Source organism: Pelobates fuscus, chromosome 5, assembly GCF_036172605.1.
Source record: "Pelobates fuscus isolate aPelFus1 chromosome 5, aPelFus1.pri, whole genome shotgun sequence".
In the NCBI taxonomy this organism is placed as follows: Eukaryota; Metazoa; Chordata; class Amphibia; order Anura; family Pelobatidae; genus Pelobates; species Pelobates fuscus.
The window spans coordinates 104,878,029-104,898,926 of NC_086321.1; the positions used below are offsets into that span (position 1 = coordinate 104,878,029).

Here is a 20,898-nt window from a genome sequence, read left to right on the forward strand (position 1 = left end):
GGAGACATAGATTAGGAAAAAGGGCCCACGTGAGGTCCCCTGTTAAGCGCCAATGGGAATGTATACCTGCGCTCCAAAGGGCCCTGTGCTATGCACGCGCAGCCGGGCATATCAGTACACCCTGAACTAATATAATAAAGGGTAATAAACAATTGTAATAAAATTAAGATCACAAAGGGGATGCCTATGTAGTTATGGTAGTCTGGTGAAAGTAAACCTTGGCAGGCTGCCTGCAATACGGTAGCTTTGTCTCCCAGCTCCCAGAGGATCTGGGGCCTCCTTCCAGATCCCCCTTCAGTTCCACCCCTCCAGCAGAGTGGTCTGTGGTGAAGTGGGCACTCAGAGAGTGAAACAGTCCGCAAGGGCCCCTCCCCCCCCAGGGTCCACAGGCCATTCATCCCCTGCACCTCACCTGCACCTTCAGGGACTTAGTGAGGCTTTGACCCCTGAAATGTCTCTCCCAGCTCCTGCCACACACTTGGTTCCGCCGTGCTTCACTCGCGGCCACCGGTACACCACAGCTCCACAATCTATGGCTCCACAGGGCTTGCGGTATTGGGGGCTAATCTCTCTAGGCCCCCCTCAAACCTAGAGGCTGAGGACAACGTGCCTCTGGTGGGTGGACGTTCCGAGTGGCTCCTTCCACAGGCCTGCAATCCCCCAGGGCTTATGGTAGACATGTTGAAGCCCTTCGCGGCACGTGAGTGTGTTTTCTTGTACCTCCGTTCCCAGGCATAATGTGATGGGTATTCGCACCCCATAGATTTGGCGGGAGTAGGGGAGATCGCCATCCTTCGCTGTGACTTAGATTGCGAGGTAACACCCACCGTCGGTTTCGTGCCCCACAGGGCTCTGGGAAGCCGCCTCATGCACATTTAGGAGTAGGCCGGCATATTCTAACGTTGCAGTATGTCGTGGCATCGTAGTGAAGCCTGGAGATAGGCCTGAGACGTCGGTAGGCTTGATATTAATGTGTACAGGGCCCCAGCCAGGATCTCCTGGTTGCTGGTGGGTTCTCACAGGTATAGGTAGCAGTAGTTAGTGGTCTGCTGGGCACTTTTGGCTGTAAATTACCATTGTTAGATAACGGAGACCGGAGATGAGGAAGATGACTGCTGCTCAGCTCGATGGCCCGGCCCCGCCCCCCATTTACACAATTTTTAGCTTTTACTTATTTGTTCAGTCTTTAAAGCATTTCATTTAAAAAAAATAAATAATTTATACCGCATAAACTGTCCTTTTCTTGCAACATAAGGTTGGAGATGTTCGTTTAAAAGCAATAATGCAGTTTGTCCTTACCTACAGTAGATGTGACAGAAATATATGCAAATGGTCAAATGCTTTTCTTTTAATTATTTGTAAGGACCCTGAAGGCATTATTAGCATTACAGATGACTAAATATGAGAACATAATGTAAAAAGAATGTTTGTATTTGAGTGCATTACCCACATGAAGTAGATACTGTTAATCCTATATTTAAAAATAAAGCATTTTTAAAACAGTCCATGCACTCTCCTCTCTCCTGCCCTGTCTGTAGGAATATGACCCATTGAAATGCCCTGTACTGTTTGGAAGCAGGTAGTGAGTTGACATTTTCAGCAAACTTGCAGGCATTATATCAGTGATGATAGTGGCTACTGATCGGTAAATATTTTCCTTTACAGCGGTTGTTCCCAAACTTTTTAGGTTCAAGGTGCCCTTAATATTTCAATATTTTTCCAAGGAACTCAAAATTTCTAGGTTCTATATCTATACAGCGCTGCAGAATTTACTGGCGGTATAGTGTAATGTACAGTGTTGGTGTTTGAAGGGGTGCTTGTATATAGTTCTAGTGTTTTAATACAGGGGTTTTTGTATGTAATGTTTGCTTTTGATTGCAGGGGTGTGCTGATGTATGTGTGTGGAGGGGTGTGTTTGTATGTAATATTTGTGTTATATTGTGTATGGCTGTTTGGATATATGCACATACTATTCATATAGACACATACACGTACGCACACCTTAACACACGCATACACGAAATATACACAAACACTAGGGATCGATCGATATTGATTTTTTAGAGCCGATACCGATATTCTGTGAACTTTCAGGCCGATAGCCGATATTATGTACATTTACCATTTTGGAAAATAAAAACTATTTCTAAAGGTAAATGCACAAAATATACATGCCACGTGTAGTGGATGCGTGTGTTTAGACAGGGGAGCTGTGTGTGTTGTGGATGCAGTGTGTGTGTGTGTGTGTGTAAAGTGAATGCTGGATATACTAAATGCAAAGTGTGTGTGTTTGTATAGTGTGTGTGTATATAAACACACTACACAAACACGCACTGAATTATATAAACACACTACACAAACACACTGTGTATATAATGCAGTGTTTGTGTAGTGTGTTTGTTTGTATAGTGTGTTTGTATAGTGTGCATTATATAAACACACTGCATTATATACACACACTATACAAACAAAAACTACACAAACACTGCATTATACACAGTGTGTTTGTGTAGTGTATGTGTATATAATGGAGTGTGTGTGAGGGGGCATTTTTTATTAAAAAAAATTTTTATATTACATTTATTTTTTTTTATATTTAATTATCATTTATTTTTGTTTCCCCTTCCTGCTTGTTACCTGGCCAGGGAGGGGGGGATATAGCAGTCCCTGGTGGTCCAGTGGCATTGGCTGAGCTGTCAGGGGGCGGGCAGCAAGCATTTACTTACCTCCCAGCAGCTCCTCCAGCTCCCTAGTGTAAGTCTCGCGGCCAGCGTGCCGCTCTGAGCGTTCCCATGGCAGCGCTCTGACGGCCGCGTGTCTCACGAGACTTACAGTGGGGAGCTGGAGGAGCTGCTGGGAGGTGAGTAAACGCTTGCTACCCCTCCCCCCCCCCCAGGACCGCCGGGCTTGTAATGAGCCTGGCGGTCCTAGGAGGTATTATCGGCAATATCGGTATCTATATTGGGCGATACCGATATTGCCGAAAATACCGAATATCGGCCGATTATATCGGTAAAACCGATAATCTGTCGATCTCTAACAAACACGCACCCTGACACACACAAACATTGATACATGCACACACCATGATATAGATACACACTGACATATAAACAGATGCACATACACAGATGCATATCCTGACACACAGATGTGTGCACACACAGACACCCACACTGACACAGAAGCACACTGACATATAAACACACACACAGATGCACACATCCACGATGTTGATACACTATGTCAAACGGTTCCACTGGAAAACATAATTGGGAAACCCCTGCCATAGAAAGTAACACTGTCTGTCAAAAGGTGCATGTATATATGTAGAATTGGGATGAGTTTTTATTCTTGTCAGATGCTGCTTTATAGTTCAGAGTGAGTAAGAAACTAAACCATCTTGATGGTCTGCTTGACAGCTCGGGAGGTATTGCTGCCTTAGAGGATTTATAAAAGTGCTGATTTCTCTTCTGAGTGGTTTAAAATGGTGTATACAATATTATACATACTTCTAGCAGTGAATAGAACATTATGCACATACTCATTCTAAATTAGTAGTAGTTACTAGCATCTCTAGGATTTTGGTGCTGCGTCAGAATCTCCAAATTGCCACTTGGCTTAATTATTACAGGTTATTCAGGAGTTGTGGATTTTATTGTACTGGGATGAACCACTAAAGACTGTTTTATTAGCAAGATGTTCTGCAACACAAATATCTCTAATTTCAATGTGTTTATGCCCAATTTGTTGCTGTCAATGCCATTTTTGCCACAGAATCTTTGATAAGATTTCTGACCATCTTGATTGAGTTAGTGTTGTTGGCAATAGTTCTTACTTTTATTCGTTTTATCTGTTGCTTCCACGGCGCAATAATTCCATGCTACAGCATCCAGTTGTTTTACCACAGACAAACCAGTGAGAAACTTATTATAAAAATAAAAACGTTACACATTCTGAGACTCCTGGGGTGCAAACAGGGATTCAAATGGCCTTGATTGCAGATCAGTGAGCCATAGGATCCAGGCCTCCACCGTACTTATTGTGCAGGGTGCTCTCTCCACAACTGAATAGCTGTGAAACTTAAAGGGACACTATAGTCACCTGAACAACTTCAGCTTAATGAGGTTGTTCAGGTGAGTGCTACAGCTACCCGGAGCCTTTTTCTTGTAAGCACTGTATTTTCTGAGAAAATGCAGTGTTTACATTGGAAGCTTGGAACACCTCTTGTTGCAGTCAATCAGACGGCCACCAGAGGGACTTACGAGTTCAGAGGCCTAAAAAGGCCTCTCGTCTGATGCATTCTGGGTGAATACTTCAGACGGGCTATCAGCACACAAAGCACTGCGGCACTGTGGCACTGTGAACGCGCTTTGTGTGCTGATAGCCTGTCAGCACTGCTGTGGGCGTGGCTTCAGGGATGCTGTCTGTCCACAATTGTGGTTGGGGGGGGGGGGAGGGGGAGACCTACCCCCCCCCCCGGCCCCCACCCCTGTGCGGCGGGTGGGGGTCCTAAAATGATCAATAAGGGGGGGGGACCTACTGTCCCCACCCCTGTGCGGCGGGTGGGGGTCCTAAAATGATCAATAAGGGGGGGGGACCTACTGTCCCCCCCCCGGCCCCCACCCCTGTGCGGCGGGTGGGGGACCTACTTCCCCCCCCCCGGCCCTCAATAAGGGGGGGGGGACCTACTGTCCACCCCCGCCCCCACCCCTGAGCGGCGGGTGGGGGCCCTAAAATTATCAATAAGGGGGGGACCTATTGTCCCCCCCGGCCCCCACCCCTGAGCGGTGGGTGGGGGCCCTAAAATTATCAATAACGGGGGGACCTACTGCCCCCCCTCCCCCGGCCCCCACACCGCTTGAAATCCATCCAATCACAGTGCTCTGTGTCATTTTACAAGCGTGGGAAAATTCCAAAGAACTTTCCCACGCTTGTAAAATGACACAGAGCACGCTGATTGGCTTAAACCCACCAATCAGAGTGTTCTTAGCCTAATTGCAGGGCTTTATAAGCCTTCCCCCGCCCTGCGGAGCCCAGTCTGCGCGGAGCCCTCCATGGGTGAACATGGATTGTTTTTTTTTGCGCTCGTTTTTTTTTTTATTGCGTCGGTTATTATGGCTTTTTATTTGGCCTTTTTGGGGGCTGAAAAAAGAAGATTTTAGAAGAAAGAAAACATCGAATGGTAAGTTGTTTTTATCTATTTTATTTTTTTTACAGGTTTTTAGTTAATGGCCCCCCCCCTCATTATTTTTAGGGTGAGGGGGTTAGGTAGGGAGATAATTTTTTTTTTGGGGGGGGGGGGGGGGGGAGGGTTAACTAGGGTCCCCCCCCCTTTGTATTTAGGGCCCCCACCCGCCGGTCAGGGGTGGGGGCCGGGGGGGGGGGGACAGTAGGTCCCCCCCTTATTGATAATTTTAGAAAGCGAGCTGAGCTGTCAGTCAGACAGCTCAGCTTGCGAACGCGCATTCCGCGCACATGCGCGGTAAAGCGCTGAGGTTCTTCATAGGGCGGCTGTCAATGCCGCTCTATGAAGAACGCGATTGGTGCAGCGCGAAGCCGCGAATGCGCACCACATTGCGATGACGCTACTCTGTGAGACGCGTCCTATTGGGCCCCGCGATTTCGTCATTTTGACGAAAAAGGGGGCGCGGCATGGCTGGGAGCTCGGCGCTGGAACAGAGGAAAGTTTTTAATATAAAACCACCTCAAAAATAATTTTAAATAAATGAAAGTACATACAAAAGCAAGAAGGAAGGCTGGGGGACCTGTCTTTCTTTCTTTTATATGGTGACTATAGAGTCCCTTTGTGCTCTAAAGCAATACTGGTTTGATAAAAGTATTCTGACATTCAGTGGCGTACACAGAATCCATGAGGCCCCGGTGCGAAACTGATCCATGGGCCCCCACCTCCCCTCTATCCCTATCCGTGTCCCCTCCCCCCCCCATACCCACCGACACATACATACATACATACAGACCCACACACACATATATAACAGACAAACACATACATACACACACACATACAGACAAACACACATACAGAGTCACAGACAAACACACGCATACAGAGACACAGACAAACACACGCATACCGAGACACGGGCACGCATACCGAGACACGGGCACGCATACCGAGACACGGGCACACATACCGAGACACGGGCACACATACCGAGACACGGGCACACATACCGAGACACGGGCACACATACCGAGACACGGGCACACATACCGAGACACGGGCACACATACCGAGACACGGGCACACATACCGAGACACGGGCACACATACCGAGACACGGACGGACACGGCATTTGACATTTAACCCCAGGGGGAGTATGTGTTGTATGCAACATAAATTAATGTTTAGATATGGATCTCTGGGGTGGAGCATTCTGAGAGTAGGGTGGACTGGAGCTCCACTCCTCAGTTTACATACAACTGAGAGAAATAAGGTCCAGGCCAGGGTTTTGGACAGTCTCCAACCCATTGCTCTTTGCAGGTAATCAGCTGCAGAAGGGAAAATGAAACCCTCCCTGGTAGACAGGTAGGAGAGACTTTTGTTACTCCTTTGGAGCATCAGGCTGACTTCTCACTAGTGCAGAGAGTTGCTAATAAACAGGGTTGGTGAAACCTGTATTTTGTTTAAGTTTAATTCTCGATAGAGAGGGAATTGAATGTTAGCGTTTAGACAGGCTAGGATTTTGTTTGCAGGGATTTTTGTTACATTATTGTTTCTTTCATTCTGCTGCGGTCTCCTGAGCAAATTTCAACAATAAAGCGCATGGATTTGTGTTAAATCAAAAGACTGTGCTTGTTTATACCCTGGAGGAACGTGCTAATTGCAATACAGGATCAATATGTATGTGTGTGTGTGTGTGTATATATATATATATATACACACACACACTGCTCAAAAAAAATAAAGAACACTTAAACAACGCAATGTAATTCCAAGTCAATCAAACTTCTTTGAAATCAAACTGTCCACTTAGGAAGCAACACTGAGTGACAATCAATTTCACATGCTGTTGTGCAAATGGGATAGACAACAGGTGGAAATTATAGGCAATTAGCAAGACACCCCCAATAAAGGAGTGGTTCTGCAGGTGGCGACCACAGACCACTTCTCAGTTCCTATGCTTCCTGGCTGATGTTTTGGTCACTTTTGAATGCTGGCGGTGCTTTCACTCTAGTTGTTGCATGAGGCGGAGTCTACAACCCACACAAGTGGCTCAGGTAGTGCAGCTCATCCAGGATGGCACATCAATGCGAGCTGTGGCAAGAAGGTTTGCTGTGTCTGTCAGTGTAGTGTCCAGAGCATGGAGGCACTACCAGGAGACTTGAAAGAGGGCGTAGGAGGGCAACAACCCAGCAGCAGGACCGCTACCTCCGCCTTTGTGCAAGGAGGGACAGGATTAGCCCTGCCAGAGCCCTGCAAAATGACCTCCAGCATGTCACAAATGTGCATGTGTCTGCTCAAACGGTCAGAAACAGACTCCATGAGGGTGGTATGGGGGCCCGACTTCCACAGGTGGGGGTTGTGCTTTCATCTGTGAAGAGCACAGAACGTTTGGCATTTGCCAGAGAACACCAAGATTGGCAAATTCGCCACTGGCGCCCTGTTCTCTTCACAGATGAAAGCAGGTTCACACTGAGCACATGTGACAGACGTGACAGAGTCTGGAGACGCCGTGGAGAACGTTCTGCTGCCTGCGACATCCTCCAGCATGACCGGTTTGGCAGTGGGTCAGTAATGGTGTGGGGTGGCATTTCTTTGGGGGACTGCACAGCCCTCCATGTGCTCGCCAGAGGTAGCCTGACTGCCATTAGGTACCGAGATGAGATCCTCAGACCCCTTGTGAGACCATATGATGGTGCGGTTGGCCCTAGGTTCTTCCTAATGTAAGACAATGCTAGACCTCATGTGGCTGGAGTGTGTCAGCAGTTCCTGCAAGACGAAGGCATTGATGCTATGGACTGGCACGCCCGTTCCCCAGACCTGAATCGAATTGAGCACATCCGGGACATCATGTTTCGCTCCATCCACCAATGTCACGTTGCACCACAGACTGTCCAGGAGCTGGCAGATGCTTTAGTCCAGGTCTGGGAGGAGATCCCTCAGGAGACCATCCACCACCTCATCAGGAGCATGCACAGGCGTTGTAGGGAGGTCATTCAGGCATGTGGACGCCACACACACTACTGAGCCTCATTTTTACCTGTTTTAAGGACATTACATCAAAGTTGGATCAGCCTGTAGTGTGTTTTTCCACTTTAATTTTGAGTGTGACTCCAAATCCAGACCTCCATGGGTTGAAAATTTTGATTTCCATTTTTACATTTTTGTTTGATTTTGTCAGCACATTCAACTATGTAAAGAACAAAGTATTTCAGAAGAATATTTAATTCAGATCTAGGATGTGTTATTTTTGTGTTCCCTTTATTTTTTTGAGCAGTGTATATAAACACACACACCTCTTTTGTTGTGATTTCTACATGAAGTGATTTAATATAACTTGCAAATCTATGCAAGAATCATGAGTAGCATATTGCTGGAGTTCAAACCGTTAACTCTAAACATGTTGTTTCACTTCCTTCAGATCACGAGGTGTGCATCTGTTTCTTGGCAACTTTTTATTCTCTTTCCAAGGACTGTATCCATTGTTTAAAAATAATGATTTCATTTTGATACTGAAATAATGAAATGAAAATTGTCTCAAAGAAACTGCTGGATTATTTGAAGTTGAAAATATATACGGTATATTTTTTCTTGTCTAACAGACCTTTCTCGTCAGACAGGTTGAACTCGTAGGAGTATTATTGATTAACATAAAAACAAAAAAAATTCCCTGACCTTGTTGATCCGCTTGGAGAGAGCTACCTGCATTTCTGGATGCACTTCTTTTACCAGGGGTATTCTTTAAGACCAGCTGTTTTATATTATCTTTGCTTATAAATATAATGCAATGCTTGGAAAGTGGTTTTCTTTCAGTTCATCTTTTTTTTTTTTTTTTTTCACTTTGCACAACGAGTTGATAACATTGTTTTGGAAGTCACTGCTGCTCTATGATATAAATTTAAAGAAAAGCAGAGCATCACATCAAAAAGGTCAACACAAGTTATGTCATTTTCTATGTTTTATTCAATTCTAGAATTTCCAGAACAAAGCCTGTTCTTTGCATTTCTGTGTGTGTCAAAGTGTGTAATGGACAACACCGTGTGGAATAAGCCTAAAAATGCTGTGTATTTACTCATTATTACAATAAGATATATAGTTGTTTAGTGTTATTCTGATGTAAAATAATACCGTACAAACTATTAAAACCTGCATTAAAGTTATAAACCACACAAAATATAGTAATTTTAACTATTTAGTTGTGGCTCAAGTCAAAGTAGATATTTGATTGTTGGCAGATTTTATATACAAGGACTAAAGTATCCTATAAGTATCATTCTTCCCTTTATTGCTGACATTTAGTCATTTAGAATTGGCAACTGTCTGTTTTCAAAAGCAGTATCCTTGTTACTCATCACCTAGTTTCCATTCAATGTCTTTCTTCTGGCTTTCTTTTTCCGTTTTAAAATGAGGAATAGAGGTGACTGTCAAAGTGTACTAAGAGGTGACTTAAATATTTATGCATTGATACAGGTTCATGTGAGCGCGTGCAACAGCATGCAATACATCACAATGAATTTCTCTAGAATTTTTTAGCCAGGGCCATGTAGTTAAGAGCCAATAAAAAAATTAATTAAGAAGCATGCAGTTAGCCATACTTGTAGCCTTACTCTGCCTCACACCTACCTGTACCTAATTATTATATCCAGAATGTGTAGCTGGGAGCAAGCTGTTTTTGTGTACAGTCCCTTCTTTCGTCCATCTGCAGGTCACTTGGAAGTGCCAGGGTGCCCAAAAGCATTTTATTGCCACGGTAGTGTGCAGAGAGCCTTCGGGGCTGGTCAGATGAGATCTTTTGACTAACCTTGAAACAGAGGGTTGCACATTCTCAGTTTCAGCTACCATTCATTAGTCACCATTGCACCCTGGCACTGTCGATCATTCCTGGCATACATGAAAAGAGTCTAGTTTTGACATAGAAGTGTTGATCTACATTATATAGGCAGAGCATCACCAGAAGAGTTAGTTAACCCTGCCAGGTCAATTCTTTCAATTTCAAAAGAAATTGACACTTTTTATAAATTAACCAGGTAATACCCCCTTGGCTTTCAATCACACAACAGGTAATGCTACTTCCTGCTTTCGGGAACTCAATGCAGCTGATCTCAAGAGGCAGCAATTGCCCAGAGTACCTGATTTACAAATACTTCCCATAGAGCTGTATTGGGAAGTCTGTGATTGGACAGCCACAGAATGTCTGGGTGAGTTGGAAGGAGAGAGCTTGCAAAGACAGCAGACAAGAGAACTGCAGGTTTTGCAAGCTGATGTTGGATATATCCCGAATGAAAAAATACATAATTGCATGCAAGTTTTCATTTGCGGTATATCTACTAAACAGTGATTTTGTATTTTGGACTGTGGAGTTTCCCTTTACTTCTTGAGAGAGGACCAGATATGAGCAATATTTAGCTACCTCTGTTTAAATTTTTTTTATTCTGCTAGGAAGTATATAGTAATTGCATTATCGAAGTGTAAGAAAGTCTGTCAGTAGATAACACATTTTTAAACCTATGCTTATTAAAATGACCTTCATAGTTTTTGCTCACTACTTCTCTGTTTTAAAACTTTCTTTTAAATGGCCTATTGATTTGGCCACTCTTGTTACAATATATGTACGGTAATTGATGCATTCTTGGTGGCAAATTATACCAGGCTATAATGCTTCTTAAAGTTACCCAATGGTACAGTAGTCCAACAGGACATCAAGCAATAAAAAAAACCTTGAGGTTTTGCATTATGCCAGTTGCTCTGGCTGCAGCTTCGCTGCCACTACTTGCAAAACTTGGAAAAACTGGATGTAATTAGGCCAGAACTCTTGAGGCTACATCCAGGGAAAAGTACTATATAGATATGTCCAATATCTTCAGTTACTATGCACCAACAAACTGTTTGGGGTGTATCTGGGTTCTTCCGTGTGGAGAGAGGCTTAACCCCCACAGAGGTGCAATGATGAAAAACTAATAGCAGATGAACTTTTAAATAAAAAGTGTATTGCTGCCTAACCGCTGGATGACAAAAAAAAAGACTGCTGGAATATAACATTATTTTAATGTTCGATTCATGTCCTATCAGCTGAGAGGGAGGATAATAACCCATAGTTGATGCTGACATGGATTAGCCAGGAAATATAGTTTAAATGATTATAGTACTTAGAGTCGCTCTTTAAGGGGGTTGTGCAGCTATGTACAGCTGTCTCATAGTTTACTTTGCAAACGCTGTAGAGCTATAAGTAGTTTTATTTTTGAAAATCATACCTTAAGCTTTTGCCAATGCTAGTAGCTGTCCTTTCAAACGTCATTATTTCTTCTTATTCATTTAAACTTCTCACTGATGGATATATCATGTACTGCATCATTTTCATTAGAAAGTTGAAATCCATAAAGTTCAGTCTTATGGGTTATGCACAAAGCTTCCCTGACAAATCATTAAAAGTAGGATTGACTGAAAGGTCCACTTGTTTCCTGTTGCAGCAAATGAGGGAATTTGAGAGGAGTTTATATTTTTAATTATCGTTTTATTTTGAAAATGTATTGAAGAGGCACTCCCTCTGGATGTTGTTTAAATAGCAAATGTTACTCTGTATTGTGCAGATATGCAGTAGTATCAAATATAATAGACTGCATATAGGAGAAAAAGCAATACATGAAACCCTCTAATGAAAAGATCTTAAAGGGACAATATAGTCACCGTGACAACTACAGCTTAATTTAGTTTTTTCTGGTGTGTAAAGTATGTCCCTGCATGGTTTTCAATGTTGACATTGCCTTTTCAGAGAAAATGCTGTGTTTTTACATTGTTGTCTAGTAAAATCTCTAGTGGCAGTCACTCCTACCTCCACTAGAGGTGCTTTCTGGGTCAGTACTGCACGGTGTCCCCACGCTTTGCAAACAGGCGCTGAATGTTCCTCAGAGCATTGATTCAAGCGCAGTGTTTTGCTGCACACTTGCAATAGCCTCACAATGCTTTCCTATGAGTGCTGGAAGAAAGGTGAGTAATCTTACCTTTCACTTAGCTGTCAGGGGGGCCTGAGCCTAAAGAGTATTTTTATAATGAGTGACCGGAGTACAGGTTTTATATTCCTGTCACTATAATGACAACTGTTTTTCTCTTTTATTTTCAACAGAGCAGTAATGTGCTTGCGGTTTTTAAGGTTTTACTGAATTTTAGATCTATCCCTTTCTTACATGCAGATTTTGCTCATATCACAATTTTTATGTTGAGAAAGCAGCCTGCATGAGCATTAAATGACCACTATATAGCATTAGGAATACAATTGGGTATTTCTACTTCAATATTGCTCTTTGTTCTTTCAAGTAAAAAAATAAATACATTACTTTTACAGAGTATTTATCTCTGTGCTGCTGTCCTGGCTTAATGGCTGAGATCATAAAGACTGATGATTTTGGCCTATTCACTGCTTTCCCATAGGAAAGAAGTGAGGGGCTAGTGTTCTTTAAGGGTCCATTGTGCCAATTAGGTAATCTCTGAGATCATCTGCTAGAAGTAGCCAAGATTTGGCAACCATGAGGCATTCAAAAACCCTGCAATGTAACATTGAAGATAGCAGGCATGTGACAAGAGTAGGATGTGGAATATTGTAGACTCCATATTTGGCTTTAAAGGAGATGTATATAGATGATAGATACATATAGATTATATGATATTTATGTTAACTATGGGCACTGTTGGGTGTTATATTGTATACATTTTAAGTTATACAAAGATTTTTGTTTGGTTTCATTTCCACCTGAGGGGATCTATCTTTGATTTGCCAGGTTGGTCTACTGCACAGGGGTAGACACACTTTGGCACTCCAGATTTTCAATTCGCCACACTAAACCATGCTACTTCCATCTCAAATACATTGTGTGCACTTAATGCCAGATGCGGCTAAGGTGCTGGTCCATTCCACTGTCCTCTCTTGCCTTGACTACTGCAATCCGCTTCTCAGTGGTCTTACATGCTCCCAACTTGCCCCATTGCAGTCTAATGAATGCAGCGGCGAGACTCCTCTGCCCCGCACCTCCCACGCCTCATCCCACTGTCAGTTCCAGCATTGGCTTCCCGTAAGATATAGGGCTCAATATAAAATTCTGGTTCTTGCTTTCAAATCTCTACATAATGCTATCTATCCTTTCTAATACACAAGTATGTCCTTTCTAGGCCCCTACGCTCGGCCAAAGACCTACATCTATCCTCTGTTTGTACTCCCACCTCTCATGCTCACATTTATGACTTCTCTAGGGCTGCACCGTTCCTCTGGAACTCCCTTCCCTTTTTAGTTGGATGCTCACCCAGTCCCCACTCCTTAAAAAAAAATAATTAAAAACCCATTTCTTTCAAAAGCATATCAACTAAACTGCTAATGGCTCTAAATAAAAACACACTAAGTCTTCACTGAATACTATTCTACAAATATACTTTCCTATTACCGTACTTACCTTATCTTTTGTGTCACTTTACCCCACCCCCTCTAGCATTGAGCAGGTCCCTCTACCCCTCGGTTTCTGTGCATCAAACTTGTCTGGTTACATTTACATGTTTGTTAGTCCACCCATTGTAAAGTGTTTTGGAATTTGTTGGCGCTATAAAAATATACACCAGGTTAAGTGTTTTTTTTTTTTATGTTTTCACAGGCCTATGCATCTGGGTGTGATATTGTAATTTTAGGAAGTGACTTTGAAAGATTACAAGTAATTCCTGGAGTTCAACATGGGAACATTCTGGTGGGATGTATTGACTGTTCCATGCAACAAGGCAGGGTAAGTGGAAATGCCTCGTCTTTATTTTATTTCAGTTTATAATAATATTGGTTAAAATAAGTACATTGAAAAATTCTCTAAACTTCCTGCAAACCACGGTAGATCTTGATGGAGATTACATTTTAAAGTGACACTTACCGTATATACTCGAGTATAAGTCGAGTTTTTCAGCACATTTTTTGTGCTGAAAAACCCCAACTCGCCTTATAATCGAGTTAATGTCTATATTATGGCAACTTACATTGCCATAATACAGACAAGGACCGCCGGGCTCATTACAAGCCCGGCGGTCCTGTTGGGGGCTGGCAGAGAGCTCTTACTTACCTTTACAGCAGCTCCTGTCAGCTCCCTTCTCTCACCTCTGTTCCGGTCAGCTCCACTGTAAGTTTTGCGAGACTTACAGTGGAGCTGACAGGGGAGCTGACTGGCAGGGAGGTGAGAGAAGGGAGCTGACAGGAGCTGCAGGAAAGGTAAGTAAGAGCTCTCTGCCAGCCCCCTCCTAAACAGCCCATCCACTGGACCACCAGGGAATGAGAGCCCCCCTCCCTGGCTAGCTAACAAGCAGGGAGGGGGGACAAAAATAAAATTAAATATAACAATTAAAAAAATAATACGAAAATATTTTTTAAAATATTAAAATAAAAAAATTAATTGTGAAATTAACCCGTTAAGGACACAGATTCAAAAGCTTGTCTCGCACTTAATGACACAAGCAATTTTTGCTGTTTGTGTTCAACTTCCATTCTGCATTTAGCTAATTTATTGCACCAACACATATTATATACCATTTTTTTTTTAAATTCTTTATTTTTGTAGTGCAAAAAATTACATCAAACTCACAATGCCACAATGCCACAAGCCGCCATCTTAGGTGAGTATTGCATATGTCGGCCAGGGAGGCGCGTGTTGCGGGCAGAGGGTCCGGTGGTTCTCTTGGTCCCTTCGCTCTCCAGCCGGGGTTCACTGCGTGCCCGCTTTGCCCTTTGGTTAGGTCAGCGGCTTGGTTCTAATTTGCCGGAGCGTTTGGTTAGGTGCTCTGCGCCGCCGCCATCTTTGCTTGTGGGACCTGGGTGTTCAGCGCCCTTTAGTCGGCCCTTCAGTCGGCTCGGTTTCGTCCCAGTGGGGACCGGGATGACCCCCCCCCCCCGGCCCAGAGTGGGGGAAACGGGGCCGGCGAGCCCCCATCCTTCTAGCGTGTGGCAGTGTGGTGGGGAGACAGGGCAGCGGCCGTCCACCCCGCTCCCCCCAGGGTAGGCCGCAACCCCCAAAGTCTCGTGCTTCCCGTGGGGGGTCCGAAACCCCCGATCTTGGGGATCCGCAACCTCTCCCACAGCTGTGTGGGTATTGTCAGGCTCCGTTCAGGTGAGATTATCTGCTTATTGTGGCTTAAAGGCCTGGTTCCTCCGGAGCCTCTCCGCCATGCGACCGATCAGCATGGCGGTCCGGCCCCGCCCCCCTATATACCATTTTTTTAAAGCACAAAAAGGGCTTTAATTTAATGTAAAATATTCATATATAAATGCTTATTTATAAAAAATTATTATTATTTTAATTTTTTTTTTACAGTTTTTGCAATAATAATGTGTGCATAATTAGTGCAGGTTAAGGGAAGTAAAAATAAATAAATTTAGTTGTTCTGATTTACAGAATATGTGTCTAGGATTTTAAGGTATTTTTTTATTTTTTTTTTGGTAGTTCCAGGTCACAAAACACAAGGAGTAAACTAAACTTTTAATGTGGAGCGATTTTAGAATTTGGTATGTTTCTCACGTAAGCTTGATAGCCATAAAAGAAAACAAAATTGCCACACACAAGTGTGTGTGTGTGTGTGTGTGTGTGTGTGTGTGTGTATATATATATATATAATTACCTCACAGGCTGTTTACCTAAGGTTATTTTGACACTTTTTACGTAGCCATTTCACCGCCAATCTCTGCTAAATTTTGGAGTTAAATTGTGTTTTTTGGGGGGTTTTTGACACACAAACTTATAACAAAGATCTTCTCATGTGTGTTTCGTAAGGTGGGTGTGTGCTATTCCTGTACACAACTTTATTTTGTATTCAGCTACATCTGATGAGTACAACAATATCCCCATTGTATGTCTATGGCACTATTTTGTGAAGCTACAGAGTCATGTAGGAGACCTGTCCATTTCAATATTTACAGTAGAATTTTGAGACTGATTTGATGGGCCTATGTTTCAATATGGGGTGTTATAGTACTTTGATTGTTAAGAAAAACCCACATAGGCATACCATTTGTAAAAGTAGACACCCCAGGATTTTTCAAAAGGCATATTTTAAACCTTAGCGTAGGATCATTTTTTTTGCTAGTTTGTACGAAGTCTAGTAGCAATTACCATTTATTCTGCCTTTTTGACACACACTTGGAGATGTTACTGTATATTTTACAATCCTTTTGTGCTACGGCAGTATAACACCTAGTATGTTGTTCAGCTATATCGTCTTAGTACAACAATAACCACATGTGTACCTTTTTCAGGGATATGTGGATGTTGTAGGGGCACATTTGAGACACATCAATTTCATATTTTTCAAAAGTGGATTCTAGGCCCAAGTCTCAATTTAGCAGCTCAGGATTGCAAATTACCTCTCAAAGGCCACATCTATTTTTAAATATAAGCAGCTCATCAGTTCAAATTATGAACAAGTGCATACTATTTGCTGTAAAAGGGGGAATATTTGGCGTAAATATATCAGGGGGTAGTACCCAGTAATCCGCATCACAGGCACCGCTGTCATGGATCCTGGAACCAAAACACAGACAGACCACAAAGAGCGAGAACACAGAGAGAGAGAAACTTGTAATACCGGTCCTTAGAATGGCCGGGCTCTACAAGCAGAGAATAGTCAAGGTCAAAGGAGTAAAGAGAAACGGAACAACGATAGGACAAGCCAAGGTCAAGGATCAGAGAAGACAGAATAAACGGGAGTCAAAGCCAAGATTCGGTAACCAAGCAATCAGACAGATGACTAAAATCACATGCCAAAACCGGTTTACTTATTCGGCTTGGGTGTAGAAAATTTTAAAACAGTGGCCAATACATAGGCTGGGCTGAGAGGGGCAGTCAGGGCAGTAATAACTGCTCTCAGCTCTTATGCTCTTCTTGTAACACACCCTGCACCTTTTCTGTTTTTTTTTCTTTTTGGGGGTTGATGGAATATTGAAGCAGAAGTGACCTTCCTCCATTCTTCTGCTAGGCTCCTCTGATGCCCCCCTCTGTGTTAGGATGAACATATCGGGATCTTTTGGATGGGATGTACTATTTAAACCTCTGTCTTTCCTTAAACTTCATGAGGGATTTGTCAATAGAATTTTTTTGTTAAAGTGGGCAATTAGAGGACGTATTTTATATAGAAGATCATACTGTCACTAAAGTGCATAAATCGCAGTATGTTTTCATATCCATCCCTACTCATTGTCTGGGAAAAAATATTGCAAATGTTTTTTTTTATTTGTATTTTATTTTTTTAGACCAATACATTTCAATGGTGGGCTTTTTAATTATCCCCATTAGCATTGCCAGTGCCTAGAATTGTTTCAATTCTGGCACACTGGTTAAGTTCCATCTCTCTTTCCTGGGTGATAAGAGACTCTTGATTGTGCTGCAGATACTGCTCAGCGTACAGATTAGTCTGGATGACTATCTCCCCAAAAATATCATCCTTAAGAAACAGCTGCATGCAATCCAGCGCATGATAGCCAGACAGGTCAGCCTGTATGCCAGGATTGGCAGTGAACTCTGGGATGTCTGGTGAAAAATTATTAGGGGGAACTCCGTTGTCTGCACCATGTTCAGCATCAGGGGAATTAGCGATTTCTCCTGATGGTCCTGCAGTATCTGGCACATAGGGAGGGAGTAGGGGGGGGGATAAGGACCACTATGGGAGGGAGGGAGGGGGGATAAGGACCACTATGGGAGGGAGGGAGGGGGGATAAGGACCACTATGGGAGGGAGGGTGGCGATAAGGACCACTATGGGAGGGTGGCGATAAGGACCACTATGGGAGGGAGGGGGGGATAAGGACCACTATGGGAGGGAGGGGGGGATAAGGGCCACTATGGGAGGGAGGGAGGGGGGGGGATAAGGACCACTATGGGAGGGAGGGAGGGGGGATATGGACCACTATGGGAGGGAGGGAGGGGGGATAAGGACCACTATGGGAGGGAGGGGGGGATAAGGACCACTATGGGAGGGAGGGGGGGATAAGGACCACTATGGGAGGGAGGGAGGGAGGGGAGGATAAGGGCCACTATGGGAGGGGAGGGGGGAGCAAGGGCCACTATGGGAGGGGAGGGGGGAGCAAGGACCACTAGGGGAGGGGAGGGTAAGGACCACTGGGGGAAGGGGTGAAGGAACACAGGGGGGGGCAGGGGTGGGGAGGTCCACTAGGGGTTTGGGAGAGGAAGGACCACCAAAGGGGGGTAAGGAGGGAGGACTACTAAGGAGAGGGGAGGAGGGTAAGGATCACTAAGGGGGTGGGGCCGGGGGGTGTAGGGGAAGGTCTACTAAGGGGTTTGGGAGAGGGAGGACCACTAAGGGGGGGAGGGGGGTGTGAGAATACCACCAAGGGGGGACTGCAGAGGGACAGGGGGCCAAGGGAGAACACTAAGTGACAGAAGGGGAGAACACTGAGGGACAGAAGGGAAGGGGAAATCAATAATTGACCGGAGTGGAGAGCACTATGAATTTTTTTTTAAAAAATAAAGAGCTGTTCCCCTCTCAGTTCCTATCCTACCCCACAAACCCTCTCTTTTACACTACACACATACACAATGCATCCCCCCCCACACACACACAGAAACATACAATGCATTCCTACTCACACACAGACACACCCGAAACACACAATGCATCCCTTACGTTCTCTTACATAATGAATGCACCCCTTACAGACACACACTGCATTCAATTACATACACAGAAACAAACCTTGCACCCCTCACACACCCACACACACACCCACACCCACACCCAGAACCATACAATGCATTCCTTACACGCAAACACACACTACATCCCTTACACAAATTGCACACATAAAACATCCCCAACTCATGGATGGGCCATGTAGGTGGATTTATGGGTGGGCATTGTAGGCGTATGCCCCCTGGGGGCCCAGACCTTGAGCTGTGTAAGGGGCCCTAAAAAAATGGAGCTGCTTCCTGTTCGTTAATATTTGTGAGCACTGTTAAAAACAGTCTCCAGAGAGCCTCTTCTACACCAGACCTGTGGAGCCAGACTGAGCCCATCATCAGCCTCTTGTCCTCATCTGGTGGTAAGTAGGCAATCTAATATATTTTTAGTGGCACTAATCTCTAATTTACCTCACATTAAATGGATACTATAGTCACCAGAAGCACTACAGCATAATGTAGTGGTGCTGGTGTCTATAGCCTGTGCCTGTAGGCTTTTTAATGTAAACACACTGTCTTTTCAGACACTTTGTGAAGACTGCCGTTGGGCATTGTGATGTCACATGGTGGGCAGGACATATGGGGGGGCGGCAAAAGTTTTTTGCCTAGGGCGGCAAAAATCCTTGCACCGGCCCTGTACGAAGGCAAAGTAGTCCTTACATTCTTAGTATATCTTTTGACTGTGATGGAATTTAAGTAAAATTCCAACACTGTGTGAGTATTATAAATAGCAGAAATATTAAATACCAGAAAAAAAGTGAATGTTGTATTTTTATTATGGTTTAAAATTATTCACTTTCTTTGTTTTGTTCTCATGAAAAATATGATTTGTAAATGTTAAAATAAGTTTTATGTGACAAAGTGAAACCTCTATGGACTCCATTAATGTCCACAACAGAGAAAACCTATTAAAAGGAATATGAAAACGTACCAAGTGATTATTTGACTGGGAACAGCAGTCTTGATCTGACTTGCATTAATATTCTTCCCCATTACCTTATTAAATCTCTCTGATGGCACTGATAATTCCTGGCTGCTTCAAAAGGCTGAGTGTGAGACATCAAATTAAAGGAACACTTCGGGTTAGGTTTTTATGTATTCTATAGATAATGCATTAAAAAGTAAAATATGATCCTTGTATTTGCATTCTCATGCATTTGCTGAAAATTCCAAGGCTTTGCCGCTACTTCAGTGTTCGTCATACTCCTGCTTATGAGTTACATATCAGTTTACCGTAAAATTAATTTGTCAATTGATAGTTCTGATAGAGCCTAAAATTTCAAATAGGCTACTAGCAAGGCCTTAAAATTGACTTGCCATGGCAAGCCTGGAGGGATTTTTACTTGTTAGGGATACATTTTCACTCTCCAATGGCAGTGAGACTTTTGTATTCTAGTCGAGCAGGGGGCCAGGCTATAAGTGCCCAGCAGACTTCTGGTTTGAGTCAGACTGCTCAGAAAATGGTTTGACCAACAGCCAGGGTATAGAGCATCATAGCCACTATATTAACATGTAGTGATCATACTGTATAGACTGTCCCTTCAACCCCTTATTTGTGTTCTCCCTCCCACCTACCTCCTTGTACCATTAAACATTGTTTCAGAGGAATAAAGAAGCACAAATGCAATTTATTTCCTCTTCGTTCTCCTGTTAGTCAACACTGTGTGTGTGCAAAGATCATCAATATCAAACACATTCTAATGATTCTTTATGGCTGGGAGACGTTGCCCAGAGAGCATATCTCTATGAATAACCGCAAATACGGTACTTTATAGCTGAATCCTATTAAGTAAGTAGAGTCATGGTCCCAGTGTTCAATATTGATCCTATTATGTGTGTGTATTCATTAAATTGCCAGAGGCTCTAGCACTGAAACTATATCTGCATTCGGAGGATATCTGTGTTTGTTACATATTGATTCAACATTCGAAATATGAGAATTCCTAATATTTTATCATGACTTTGCAAAAATTTTTCACCCAAATGAAGATGTGCAACAGAGATAAGAAT

At 43.5% G+C, this 20,898-nt stretch overlaps 1 protein-coding gene across 2 annotated transcripts in view; it reads left to right on the forward strand.

The window, feature by feature from the left end:
* The window catches only part of DMXL1 (Dmx like 1), a 129,108-nt gene that overhangs the window by 27,228 nt on the left and 80,982 nt on the right, over positions 1-20,898 (forward strand). For both annotated transcript variants that reach the window (XM_063454117.1, XM_063454118.1), the window contains exon 2: positions 13,823-13,948. In XM_063454117.1, the coding sequence (XP_063310187.1) occupies positions 13,823-13,948 (126 nt within the window). The remainder of the gene's footprint in view (positions 1-13,822; positions 13,949-20,898) is intronic.